Source organism: Engraulis encrasicolus, chromosome 18, assembly GCF_034702125.1.
Source record: "Engraulis encrasicolus isolate BLACKSEA-1 chromosome 18, IST_EnEncr_1.0, whole genome shotgun sequence".
Lineage (NCBI taxonomy): Eukaryota > Metazoa > Chordata > Actinopteri > Clupeiformes > Engraulidae > Engraulis > Engraulis encrasicolus.
In genome coordinates this window covers 50,794,662-50,807,753 of record NC_085874.1, presented here as the reverse complement: position 1 = coordinate 50,807,753, position 13,092 = coordinate 50,794,662, and the positions used below count along the sequence as shown (strand labels likewise).

Below are 13,092 nucleotides of genomic sequence, written 5' to 3'. Positions count from 1 at the left end.
CACACACACACACACACACACACACACACACACACACACACACACACACACACACACACACACACACACACAATCTTTTGAGGGTCATCAAATATATCTGGCCCGCGAGACGACATTATAAGTATGTTAAAAAGCTGTTTGAAAAGACAAAAAACTTTTCTTGACTGAGGGACTCCAAAAAGTATAGTTAAAAATGTATATTATTATGACATGTCAGCACTTACAAGTAGGCCTACCTAGGAGTGCACCTCGACAATAAACTGGACTGGTCCACAAACTCAGATGCACTCTACAGGAAAGGCCAAAGCAGGCTCTATTTCCTCAGAAGTCTGCAACCGACTTCTGCTTATGTTCTACCAGTCTGTCATGGCCAGCGTGCTCTTCTTTGCTGTGACGTGCTGGGGTGGAAGCATCAGGAAGAGAGATGCTGGATGCCTTGACAGACTGGTGAGGAAGGTGGGATCAGTGGTGGGCATGGAGCTGGAGACACTTACCTCAATAACTGAGAGCAGAACACTGAGCAGACTAGACTCTATTATGGACAATCAGCATCACCCCCTTAAAGCCACCTTCACTAACCAACTGAGTCTGTTCAGCCACAGACTCCGTGCTTTCACCTGCAGGACTGACAGAGTAGGCCTAAGGAAGTAATTTGTCCCATGGGCAATTCAGCTGTTTAACAACACACAGAAGGACACTAAGCAGAACATTATCATAGGGGATGTGTGTGTGTGCGTGTGTGTGTGTGTGTGTGTGTGTGTGTGTGTGTGTGTGTGTTGTCCAATCACTGCACTAAGGAACTTTTGACTCTTGACCACTGGACATCCTTGTTTTTCCTGCTTACCACAAGCAAAGACTGTGATCTGTCGGAGCTGGCCCGGTTACTGGGGAACCTCTTTGTGTGTGTGTGTGTGTGTGTGTGTGTGTGTGTGTGTGTGTGTGTGTGTGTGTGTGCCTAATACACTTACCTGTACTTTACTGTGACATTGTGAGAATTTTCCACCCCTATCATACTCTGTACACTGCCTACTTCTACATACTATACTATATCATAGATGTATCCATCAACACTTGTTCCAGGTCATGTTAAGATTGTCTACCTTAACTGACAGAGTATGTTTTCTCCATTGGTCTATCCCAACTCACAGAATGTCTTTTTGCACAATTACCTTTTTTACATTTATTATCTTTACTATTTTATTTTATTTTCCCCTCCCTGACTATTCCTGTGTTATTTGTGTCTTGAAATGTCCATGTGGCCATTTGTGTATTTATGTAAGCTACTGCATACCTGAATTTCCCCCTGGGGATCAATAAAGTTACTCTACTCTATGTCCATGAAGGACTTTAAAACTGCTTAAACACTTAGGCCTTCTTCAGGGCAGTATGCAGCCTGAGTCTACTACTTGATGCACATTATAATGTCATTCTGGGAATGGTTATGCACATGGTAAGCAGCCTCTTTGAGCAGATGGGGTTGCCTGCAGGCCTGTTCACTATTTGCTGAAAATACTCAACTACATCACAACAACAATGCCGCCTGCGACATTAGAGGGCGTTAAGTATAACAGAGGAAGACATAACATTGCAATACACCTAGCTGATGCTTTTTGTATCCAAAGCGACTTACAGTTACAGTTACATTATAGGGTATTGCTTCAAGTCCCTGGAGCAGTGTGGGGTCAAGTGCCTTGCTCAAGGGCACTTCAGCCAGAGAGACTGGATAAGTCCTAGAATCTCTGCTTCAGCCATGGAGTGAGATAGGGAGTGGAAGGGAGAGATTTCAACAGCAAACGATGGAAATGCACGTGCGCACGCACACACACACACGCACGCACACACACACACTACAATTTTCTGACTTCCGAGTCCGCTGCTTGGAGGGTGGCCTTGGGAAGGGGGTTGGAGGGTTTGGGGGTGCTCTGCTTGTCTTTTAACTTCGCTGTCCTGGCGGCTGTGGCCAAACTCTTTGGTCCTGGGCTGGCCACCCTTGGTCTCATTAGCCGCGCTTCAGCGGCCCGGGGCCGCCCGGGGCTCAGGAGAGTGGCCGGCTCGGAGCTGCCGGCCCCGGGCCATTTTTTGCCTGATCGGACTCATAGCCGACCCCAGGCACATTCAGGTACACGCCTTGTTTGTGAAACGTCAGTCGGGCACAGCCCACTTTCGCCCCAAATCACAGAAGGACAACAACAGAACAACGACAAAGAAGGAGAAGAAAATTGAGCAAACTCTGCTGGAGCAGGTCGCCGTTTGGCTCGTAGCCTACGGACAAAGACGACAAGAACTGCAAAGAAAATGGCTTGCCTTTCAAGAACAGTTTTATTAGCCTACATGGCAAAGTTGTCGATTCAGAAGCTGTATGGGACGCAGCGCATGTTAAGAAGACAAAGACGCATGAAAATACGAGCAGCTCGACAACTGAGAGTGAACAGAAGGAGACGTGCGAACATGCCCAGTTAATCCCCCCAATAGCGCACAGAAGCATGAGCCCCGGACATAGCGAGACATGAATGTGCAGGTAATTGAATAAGTTACCATGTGAAAGGAGACCAAATCCCGGAGACATAGCACCTTCATCAGTTGCTATAGAAAATTATGAGCCCCGGACATAGCGACACACCCCCTCGTTGCGGCGTGCCTATTCATGGTGAATGTGCAGGTAATTGAATAAGTTACCATGTGAAAAGAGACCAAATCCCGGAGACATAGCATCTTCATCAGCTGCTATAGAAAATGATGAGCCAGGGGAATAGCGACTATTTAATAAAGTAGCCACGGAAGTAGCGTAGCCTACAAGTCGTTCAATCTGCATAACATCGGTGTGTGTCCTGCAGGGAATTCTAAGTGTGCGCACTATGGCACATGTCTGCAAAACGTATGCCTATGGTTTAGTATGTCTGCAAAACATGAGACACTAGGGCAGCAGAGTGAGGATGATTTTAAATAGGCCTAAGTCAATAACAGCTGTGCTTTACTGTGTAATAATGTGGCTGCATGGGGGACTTATCGCTAAATTCTGGGCAAATTATTAGTTTGGGGTGTTTGGCTTTCTTATGGCATAATTTCATAAGATGCAACTTTGGCACTTCTGTTTGTGTTTTTAAAGTTATTTAGCCAACATAACTTTTTTGTTGTTATCAGGGCATCATGGGCACCACTACACTTAAACTTGGGATGTCATAGCTAAGTCATGTCGGCTTTTTTCTGCTTTTAGCCGCCAACTCTTGTGCCATTATCGTGATTTGGCATGCTTTCCACTGGACACCAATAAAAAGTGTCTCACAAATACTCACACATGACATTTATGTCGGCTTATTTAGCTTTTGCGCTATTATCGCCGAAGGTCTGGTAGGCTATATCGCACGTGGGCTATATCGCCCGAGGTTGACCCCGCCTCCGAGCCTCGGCGGTGCTTGCTGGCCCATCGAATTCAACGGGCCAGGGAAAGCGGCCCTTAGCCCCACAACCTGGCCCGGCGGCCATCTTTAGCACCTAGCCCCCTTTTGATGAGATCACCGTCAGCCCCCTTTTGTCCGGGCCAGCCCGGGGCTGGCCCTGCAGTGAGACTAAGGCTAATGACGGCACTTGAACTGGGACCGCCACTTTTTGGGGACAAACATCAGTCAAGAGTGCTGACAGTGCTAAGAATGTGGAGTGATTGGCAGCTGTCATAACTACTCCCGCCTTCGTTTGTGGAGATTTAATCCCTCCTACTCCTATCCATCCACCCGTCTTGTGCGAAGGCTCTCGAATTGTCCCACCTCCTCTCCAAACTCCATTTCACCCCACGTGGCTGATAAATAAATTATGTAATATGATACATAATTGTCTAAATTGATAAGTTAATGCTAGTCAGTGGAATCTTTCAATAAAGTAAATATAGGTCGCCCCAGTCAGCTGCAACTTTGAACGTAGGTCGTGTGCCATCTCCAAATGTGTTACTTTTCTAAGCTTTTGTGGTATCGGATGAGATGCCATGTTACGGCTTGTTGGTTTGGGGTGCCTTGAAATTTTTCATGAATTGAAAGGGTGCCTCGCCTTAAAGAAGGTTGAGAAACACTGCTCTAGACACAGGAGGTGGCAGGTAGATCTCATCCCACATGACCTCCGCTCAGAGCATCCCGGGACCAAGGCCAGCTACCACACATGCTTACTGTACTACACCAAGCACTCAAGGACAAACGGATGAAACTGTAGCTAAGCATCCACCTTGGCAATAAACCCAACACTTGAAATTTGTACTATGAATATCAAAAGTTGATTTATTTCAACATTTGATAAAGACAAATGTATAAGGTGTTCATTTTGTAGGGTTTCATGTCATATTTAATGGAAAAAAAAACCCCACAATGGGCTTTCTGAGGATGCTGCATATCGTGTAAATAACACACTAGCACATAATATTACAAACCTGATACACCATTGGCTCAATTGTGCCTGAAACTGTTTCCTTTTCACTTTTTAAAACTGTTGGCATCTCTGCTAACCCCCCGCCCACCTTGACTAAGAAATATTCAGCAGGAAACCCCGAATTGTTAACACCCAAACAACACAATAGAACAGAACAGCAGTAAATAACATTGTTAACACCCAAAGAAGACAGCAGAATAGCAGCAAATAACATTGTAACACTGTAACAAATGGGTTACGTGTATGGTATGAATGTGGGTGGTTCACAGGTAAGCCGCCCCACATCTGGGGTGCATCCCAATATGTGACCTTGCCTCCTCCACTTGCTTCTCGTCATGATGACATCACTGACAACAGCATTATATTTCAATATCTTGCAAAAGCTCAATTGTAAAGTCTTTTTCTCATTTGCAATTGGGATGGTGAATGAAAAACAGTCCCTCAAAAGTTGTTGTGGCTAGGCTGACAGCTGGGAAACTTTATCGTTTTCTCCACAAAGGAGGGGCCAGGAGGCGGGACGAGGAGACAAGCACAAGTGGAGGAGGCAAAGACACATATTGGGATGCACCCCTGGGCTTGCATGCCCATGGGGACACGGGTTCGAGTCTGGCATGAGTCATATCCACATTCTACACACTCTCTCTCTCTTGTCTCCATCTTTGACTGTCCTGTAAGAATAAAAGCTAAAATGCCCCATAAAACAAATATTAAAACAAATTGCACATCTCTCAACTGTGTTTTCAAATTTTCTCAGGGGTAGAAATTCCCAACAACAAAAGCTCTTCAGCATCTTCAATAAACACCTTATTCGTTTCAAACCTCACAATCCCTGAGGGGAGGGGGCTTCCTTATTGTCTGGCCCAGGGGCCCATGTTATAGCTTTAGTGATCGTGCTTCTTTCTGATAGGTCTGAGTGGACTACACAGAGCACAACCATGTTGCCATGAACAGTCCTAAAGAGAAGATGGACATAGCGTCCAAGTGAGATCCTGTCCCTTTCCAACAATCCGCCATGACACGATCCGCAGAGTGCAGCAATCTGCCATGAAGCACGGAAACATCCTCTCTGTGAAGGCGTGTGTGAAAGTGTACAGGCGTGTGTTGTTCTCAAGGTCAGTGATTGACAGCTCTCCTCTGTCCCAGTCCAGCTGCACTCTGATCCTCCGGGGCCTCTGGTTCACTTTGAGGGGAATAGGTGACGCACCTGGAGAGCGAGCTTGGTATTTGCCATGTTCGCATGCTGAGTCATCCATATAGCCAACATAATGAATGCCCCAGAATCCTTGCCAGTTGGAGTCAGGTCCATCCCTACTGGAGCTCTCCGCCTTCAGCCCCACAGACCACGGACCAATGCAGAGATCAACCACCACGTCCCAGCAGTGTGTCCCTGAGTTAAAGCCTTCCGAACCCAGCACACACTCTGACCTGTGGAATCTCTCTGGGTTCTCAGGAAGCTCGGGCCCATCATCACAGAATTCCATCTTCGTCAGGCAGTCAGACAGGCTGATATAGCCCGCGGTGTTGGGATCCAAAATCACAGGAGCTGCAAATAAAAAACAAAAAAGGTTAAATGAACAGATTTGTACAGCTGAAAGCAGGCCGATGACAGTAAACGGGTTTATGAAAATGGAATAAAACTGATGACAGTTGAGACAGTGTTGATAACAACGGGCAAGATGGCAGTAAATATGTAAGTGTTGTGGATTTTCAGTAGTACGGTAGTAGAGAATCTATAAGTAGAGGTAGAATTAGTAGTTCAGAGAAGAAGTGATGGTGGAGGTATTTGTAGTGGAGTGGTTGTGGTAGTGGTAGATTTCAGATTTCAAAAGGTTTCAGTGCCTCAGATTCAGATTTCCATGGCTGAAGTGGCCTTGAGCAAGGCACCTACAGTAACCCCACATTGATCCAGGGACCGTAACCAATAGCCTGTAATGTCAGTAAAGGGCCGTACACACACGTCGCTACTAGTTACTTGCTCAGCGAATGAAGTCAATAGAATGTCTATGTGTTCCAGCAAGACTCGCAGGCGAGTACTGTACAAGGGATGCGATGTGGGCGGATCCCCAGTTGAAAATATTTTAACTTCGAGCGAGGCGAGTAAGCGAGTAACCAATTGGAATGCAGAGTTCGGTACTTCTCGCCTATTCATTGGCAGTTAAAGCCGCGCTGAACTTTCAGCGAACGTTCCATGAAAGAGTGGGGAGTAGGCGAGCAAGCGAAAAGCTAGCTTTGTATGTGTACGCCGCTTAAGTCACTCCGGATAAAAAAAGTGTCAGCTTACTGTAATGTAATGAATAACTACATTAACCATGGTTAGTTTTCATACAGGGTGTCGCCAGGTTTGACCACATCAAATTTTAGACCTTTTTTAGACCTATTTTAGACCACAAAAATGAAAATTTAGACCAGCATCGCTCCCATTCCCAGTTGCCGCACAGGTGTCACGAAAAGATAACAATAATTATAATGGCAAAAATATGAATAGTGGCAAGTATTTAAGAAAAAGTCATATCTTATATCATCTTATATTCCAGCAATTCTGGAGTGAAATTGGCCAGGGGGGCGGCAGATATGACCTGCGGAAAACAATCAAAGCAGCAAAAAGAGATAATAGGCATAAGATTGAGGAACAGCTGGAAGGGAATGACTCAAGAAATATGTGTCAGGGACTGCACATGATTTCAGATCTGAAGGGGAAAAAATCCAACATCGAAGTCTCTCATCCCTCACTTGCAGATGAGCTGAACCAGTTCTATACACGTTTTGAGGTCAACACTAGCCTAGCGCAGCCAGACCCGTACAGCAAAAAGCTGTACCAGGGTCTAGGAGAGCTGGGCAGCAGTGTGGGCGGGATAAACGGTTGCTTCAGCACTCAACGTCACGCAATTGGATGGCAAACAACCAATCCCCACACACTTCTGTGTAACGTCACAGCTGTCTCGTACACGCGACACGCCCCTTTGTAGTTGAAGCGGCAACTTCGAGCCGTCGTAGCAGTGAATTCGTGCGAAATGCCGAGCAATTTGGGGCTTGTTAAATGGTTATATTTATGATTGTTGTCAACATGGCATGTTCGGTGTTAGCTAGCTAGCTGTATACCCATAACTAATACATGGCTAGCCGCTAGCTCGGTAGACCAGGTGTCATTCCCATCTATTTAGTAAGCGACTTACAGACTTTCAAAGCTCCCAAATGTCTCGTTTTTAATGACATGGATCTTATTAGAATTTGGGGCAGGCATATAATACAAGGCTGGATACCTAGCTCTGCTATTGACGACAGGTTAGCTAGCCACTAGCGAGGGCCTCTTTGTAGGTGAAGTGAATTCGTGTGATGACCACAGCCACAAACAAGTTTCCTAATAAATCGTGTTTTCACTTATACAGTTAAAAAATGCCTCGTTTTCAGCCACATGACCCTCCTTGATCAATCAGCAAAATGTCGAGCAATTTGGAGCTTGTTAAACGGTTATATTTATGATTGTTGTCAACATGGCATGTTCGGCGTTAGCTAGCCAGCTGTATACCCATAACTTTCCCTGATTGTCGCTCCCAACGCAGGACGCTCCCCGGTCAGCTCGCTCCCACTAGCCAGACTATCGATCCCACCGCCATATAACGGAGCTAGTTATCTTTTTGATGTTAGTTTTTTGTTTCTAACCCTAGTTTTTTTTTCTAAGACTAACCCTAACCTAACCCTAACCTGGATACCTAGGTCTGTGTTGTTGACGACAGGTTAGCTAGCCACTAGCTTGGTAGACTCGGTGTCATTCCCATCTATTTAGTAAGCTACTCAAAGACTTCCAAAGCTCCCAAATGTCTCGTTTTTAATGGCATGTGTCTTGTTAGAAATTGGGGCAGCAATTTCATTCTACACCTACAGTAGTGGTCTGATAATAACGTGTGACTATCTGGTTCTGTAAAATGCTCAACTTAGCTTACCGAGCTAGTTTAAAACATCGAATGATCAAATGGTAATGTGTTGAGATCTATTTGTGCCCCATAAGTTCATGGTGTATTATTACATCAATCCATGTCAGCCACGAAATGTATTATCATCCAGGCTTTTTAAATTAAGTAGCTATTAAACACTTTCGTGCTATACGTAGCACGGACGGACACCATGCTTCTTCTTAGAAAGTTTCCTGTTTACTAGGTAGCCCGGCCCCCCTCGCGATTTGATTGGCCCTGTCATCGGATAACTTTCAGCCTCGCAAAACGACCGGGGTCCGCTAGACTGCCCCCGGGAGCAAATTCAATTTGCGGTCGCTAGGGGCGTCTAGATTTCTAGGCTAGGTCAACACCAAACCTCCAGTAAGAGCCCCCTCCTTTTCTCACTTCTCTGACCCAGGCCTAATGTTCACAGTGGCTGATGTGCAGAAATCTTTCAAACAAGTCAACATTCGTAAAGCAGCAGGACCTGATGGGATTCCAGGCTGTGTCATCAAAGTGTGTTCAGAGCAACTGGCTGGTGTGTTTACAGACATCTTCAATTTCTCCCTGTCCATGTGTGTAGTGCCAAGCAGCTTTAAGTCATCTATCATTGTTCCAGTGCCTAAGAAAAACCAAATCACCAGCTTGAACGATTGGCGACCTGTGGCCCTCACCCCCATCGTGAGTAAATGTTTTGAAAGGCTTGTGAAGAACATCATCTGCGAAATGATTCCACCTACGCTTGACTGTCACCAGTTTTCCTACAGACAGAACAGATCAACTGATGATGCCATCACCAGCGCACTACACACCTCCCTAACACACCTGGAGAAAAAAGACGCCTATGTAAGGATGCTGTTTGTGGACTACAGCTCAGCCTTTAACACCATTGTCCCCAGCATACTCGACGACAAACTCCGGAGTCTAGGAATTCACAGTGGCCTTTGCAGCTGGATACTAGACTTCCTCTCAGCACGGAAACAGGTGGTGAGAATGGGCTCCATCACATCATCCTCCTTGACCATCAGCACGGGAGCTCCGCAAGGTTGCGTTCTGAGCCCTCTCCTCTACTCTCTATATACGCATGACTGTGTGGCTATACACAACAACAACACCATCATCAAGTTTGCAGATGATACCACTGTTATCGGTTTAATCACAAACAATGATGAAACAGCCTACAGGAAAGAGATAAACAACCTCATGGAGTGGTGTAGAGGAAACAACTTGTCTCTGAATGTGTCCAAGACAAAAGAATTAATAGTTGACTTCAGGAGGAAAGAACACCAGTTTGAAACCATTAACATCAACGGTGAGACAGTGGAGAGGGTGAGAGACTTTAAATTCCTTGGCGTTACCATCTCAGAGGACCTCACCTGGGACAATCACACAAAGCGCATTGTTAAAAAAAGCCAGCAACGTCTGTACCACCTCAGGCGATTGAGAAAGTTTGGGATGAGACCCAAGATCCTGAGGTCGTTTTACAGAGGCACCATTGAGAGCATTCTGACAGGGACCATTATTGCATGGTATGGGAACTGCTCTCAAGCCAACAGGAGAGCTCTTCAGAGGGTTGTGCGTACAGCTCAGTACATATGCGGCTGTGACTTACCCTCCATACTGGAACTGTTCGAGGGAAGGAGCATCAGGAAGGCAAAAAAGAGGTCGTTTTACAGAGGCACCATTGAGAGCATTCTGACAGGGACCATTATTGCATGGTATGGGAACTGCTCTCAAGCCAACAGGAGAGCTCTTCAGAGGGTTGTGCGTACAGCTCAGTACATATGCGGCTGTGACTTACCCTCCATACTGGAACTGTTCGAGGGAAGGAGCATCAGGAAGGCAAAAAAGATCTTGGCTGATCCTAGTCACCCAAACCATGAATTGTTTACCATATTGCCATCTGGGAAACGTTACAGAAGCCTGAAGTCTCACACTACCAGACTCCAAAGTAGTTTCTTCCACCAAGCAGTTAGACTACTGAATTCATGAATGCCCCCCCTCCCTTTTTTATTTTTATTTTTAAAAATCTTTTTGAGGACACAAGAAAAACACAACAATTTTTACTCTTTATAGGCTTCAAACCTATAATAAGACGTAATAAACTAATCTTGAACCTTGAACCTTGAATCTCATTTTTTTCCAAGACAGAGCTAGGGGTCATATTAGGCAACACACCCAACCTGAAAATACTGTCAACCCATAGTAGGCCCCAATATGACATGAAGGTATGCTATAGATAAAATTATTTCATTGGTACTGTACCAGTACCTAGCCTTACAATGAGACATATTTTCATAGTAGCCTATCTAAAGAAATGTGCCCTTTGAAAACAAGATATTTCTTCCAATATACATTTTTATAGGAAAGCATTACAGAAATGTCACTTTGACACAATGATTAGTGACCTTTTAACAACTTATTAAACCGCTTAAATTTCTTGTTAACTCAGAAAAAAGCAAAATACAGCCTGTTCGGCTTGTTTTGAATTTCCCCGCCGAAAGGGGTGCCAGGAGAGCAAAGACGTCGGTATAACTCCAAATGTGGTTCTTCTATTTTATTTTTCTTTACACACATTCCATCAGGTTATAAACCTGTAAGATAAAGACCAAAGTGTACTGTAGTTGTTTTCTCAGATTGACAAGTACATAATATTCAAGTGCAATTAAAATACCTATATGGATGCACGGCAAATGTGTCTATAAACATTTCACTTTGAATAGGCCCATGCATCATAAAGTGCTAAATTTATGTATATAAAGTCTTACATTTTAATTTTATGAATATTAAAATATATACATTGAAGTTGTAGTTAAGCTACATACATTAATACATAAGCAACAAATACAAACAGCTAAAGCAGATAGCCTTCTAGATAAGCAACAATTCCACAATAACATTTCCAGACAAAGACAATAACATTACACAGGAGCCCATTTGCAGGGCAACAACCACAACCGGCAGCTCTAAATGGCACAAACAGCATCCACTTCTCAATAGTAAGTGGATAGACTACGCTACCCATAATGCACCACAGGAAGCGATCAATTATAGCGCGACTACATTTCCCAGAATTCACCGCGAACTAGGAAGTAGACCTCGTAAGGAGAACGCGCTGCGGTTTAAATGTTTACACAGACGAAACTTATAAACTAACATTCAACACATTATAATACGGCTCTCACCAAGCAGGCAGAGTGACAAGTTACTAAATAAAGGGTCATTTAAACAAACGGAGATAATAACAAGCAGTTCAGCCAAACAGCAAAGGAATATAAAGAGGCACCTTACCAGTGGCGTGTTGCTCTCGAGGCATGCAAGTGGATTTGTGTTCCTTGTCGCCATACTCATTCTCGCATATATTGGAGTAACTGACAGTGCCTTTGACCAACCACCAGCCAGTGTTTCACACCCAGGTAAGTGCCCCTCCCATTTACTCAGCTGTGCTGCGTTGCTTTTAAAATTACCCGTGGCTACAGATTCCCTCAACCATCACCTGTGTCAGCGAACGTAACACATCCATTAATGTTTGAACATGTACTCACAAAAGTGAGTACACCCCAGATTAAAATCCGGTATAAGGGGCTGTGTTGGCTCGAATCGTCTCGAAATGAAACAAAATGAAAAGGGATGAAAAGGGAGGTCATCAGTGTGCGTTTCAACCTTTCTTTGCATTTAACTTTTACATTTTGAGTCTGCATCTGGCTTAAATAGATTGGTGTGAGATTTGAATGCAATCCTATGGAGAATATCATGATCTGCTTCAGTAGTCACAGTGCATGTTGACATGCATGTTTCTTTTAGGTGTATTTCAGATTGCCAATGTTGACAGCATTCATGCATCCCCAAACCATGTCAGTCCCACTACCATAAAAAGTCATATCTTATATCATCTTATATTCCAGCAATTCTGGAGGGAAATTGGTCAGGTGGAGCGGCATATTTTTTCCAAGACAGAGCTGGGGGCATTTTAGGCAACACACCCAACCTGAAAATACTGTCAACCCATAGTATGCCATGAAGGTATGCTATAGATAAAAATTATTTCATTGGTACTGTACCAGTACCTAGCCTTACAATGAGATATATTTTAATAGTAGCCTATCTAAAGACATGTGCCCTTTGAAAACAAGATACAGTGAGGAGAATAAGTATTTGATCCCTTGCTGATTTTGTTGGTTTGCCCACTAATAAAGACATGATCATTCTATAATGTTAAGGATAAAATGTATTATAATATAGAGAGACAGAATGTCAAAAAGAAAATCCAGAAAATAACTTTGAAGAATATATTTTAATTGATTCGTATTCCATTGAGGAAAATAAGTATTTGACCCCTCTAGTCAAAAAAGACAAAATACTTGGTGGCAAAGCCCTTGTTTTCACATACAGAGGTCAGATGTTTCTTTCAGTTAATGACAATGTTTGTGGGTATATTAGAAAGGATTTTTGTCCACTTTTCTTTGCAGATCATCTCTAAATCACTTAAGTTGTATGACTGTAGCTTGCCAAATGGGAACTTCTGTTCCCTTCACAGGATTATTATAGGGTTAATGTTTGGAAACTGTCTAGGCCACTTCATGACCTTAATGTGCTTCTGCTTGAGCTACTCCTTCGTTGCTTGGGCTGTATGTTATGGATTATTATCATTTTGGGAGGCCAATCCATGACCCACCTTCAGTCTAGTGGTGGTGGGAAAGAGGTTGGCATGCAGCATTGTACGTTTACATGTATCCCTCCATCCATTTCT

At 44.1% G+C, this 13,092-nt stretch overlaps 1 protein-coding gene across 1 annotated transcript; it reads right to left on the bottom strand.

The window, feature by feature from the left end:
• Positions 1-4,200: 4,200 nt before the first annotated feature.
• On the bottom strand, positions 4,201-11,778 carry LOC134469474 (zinc-binding protein A33-like). The gene is made up of 2 exons (XM_063223755.1): positions 11,634-11,778; positions 4,201-5,953 (listed from the first exon to the last, which is right to left on the bottom strand). The coding sequence occupies exons 1-2, from the start codon at positions 11,656-11,658 to the stop codon at positions 5,364-5,366; spliced, it is 615 nt and encodes a 204-aa protein (XP_063079825.1). The 5' UTR covers positions 11,659-11,778; the 3' UTR covers positions 4,201-5,363.
• Positions 11,779-13,092: the final 1,314 nt, after the last annotated feature.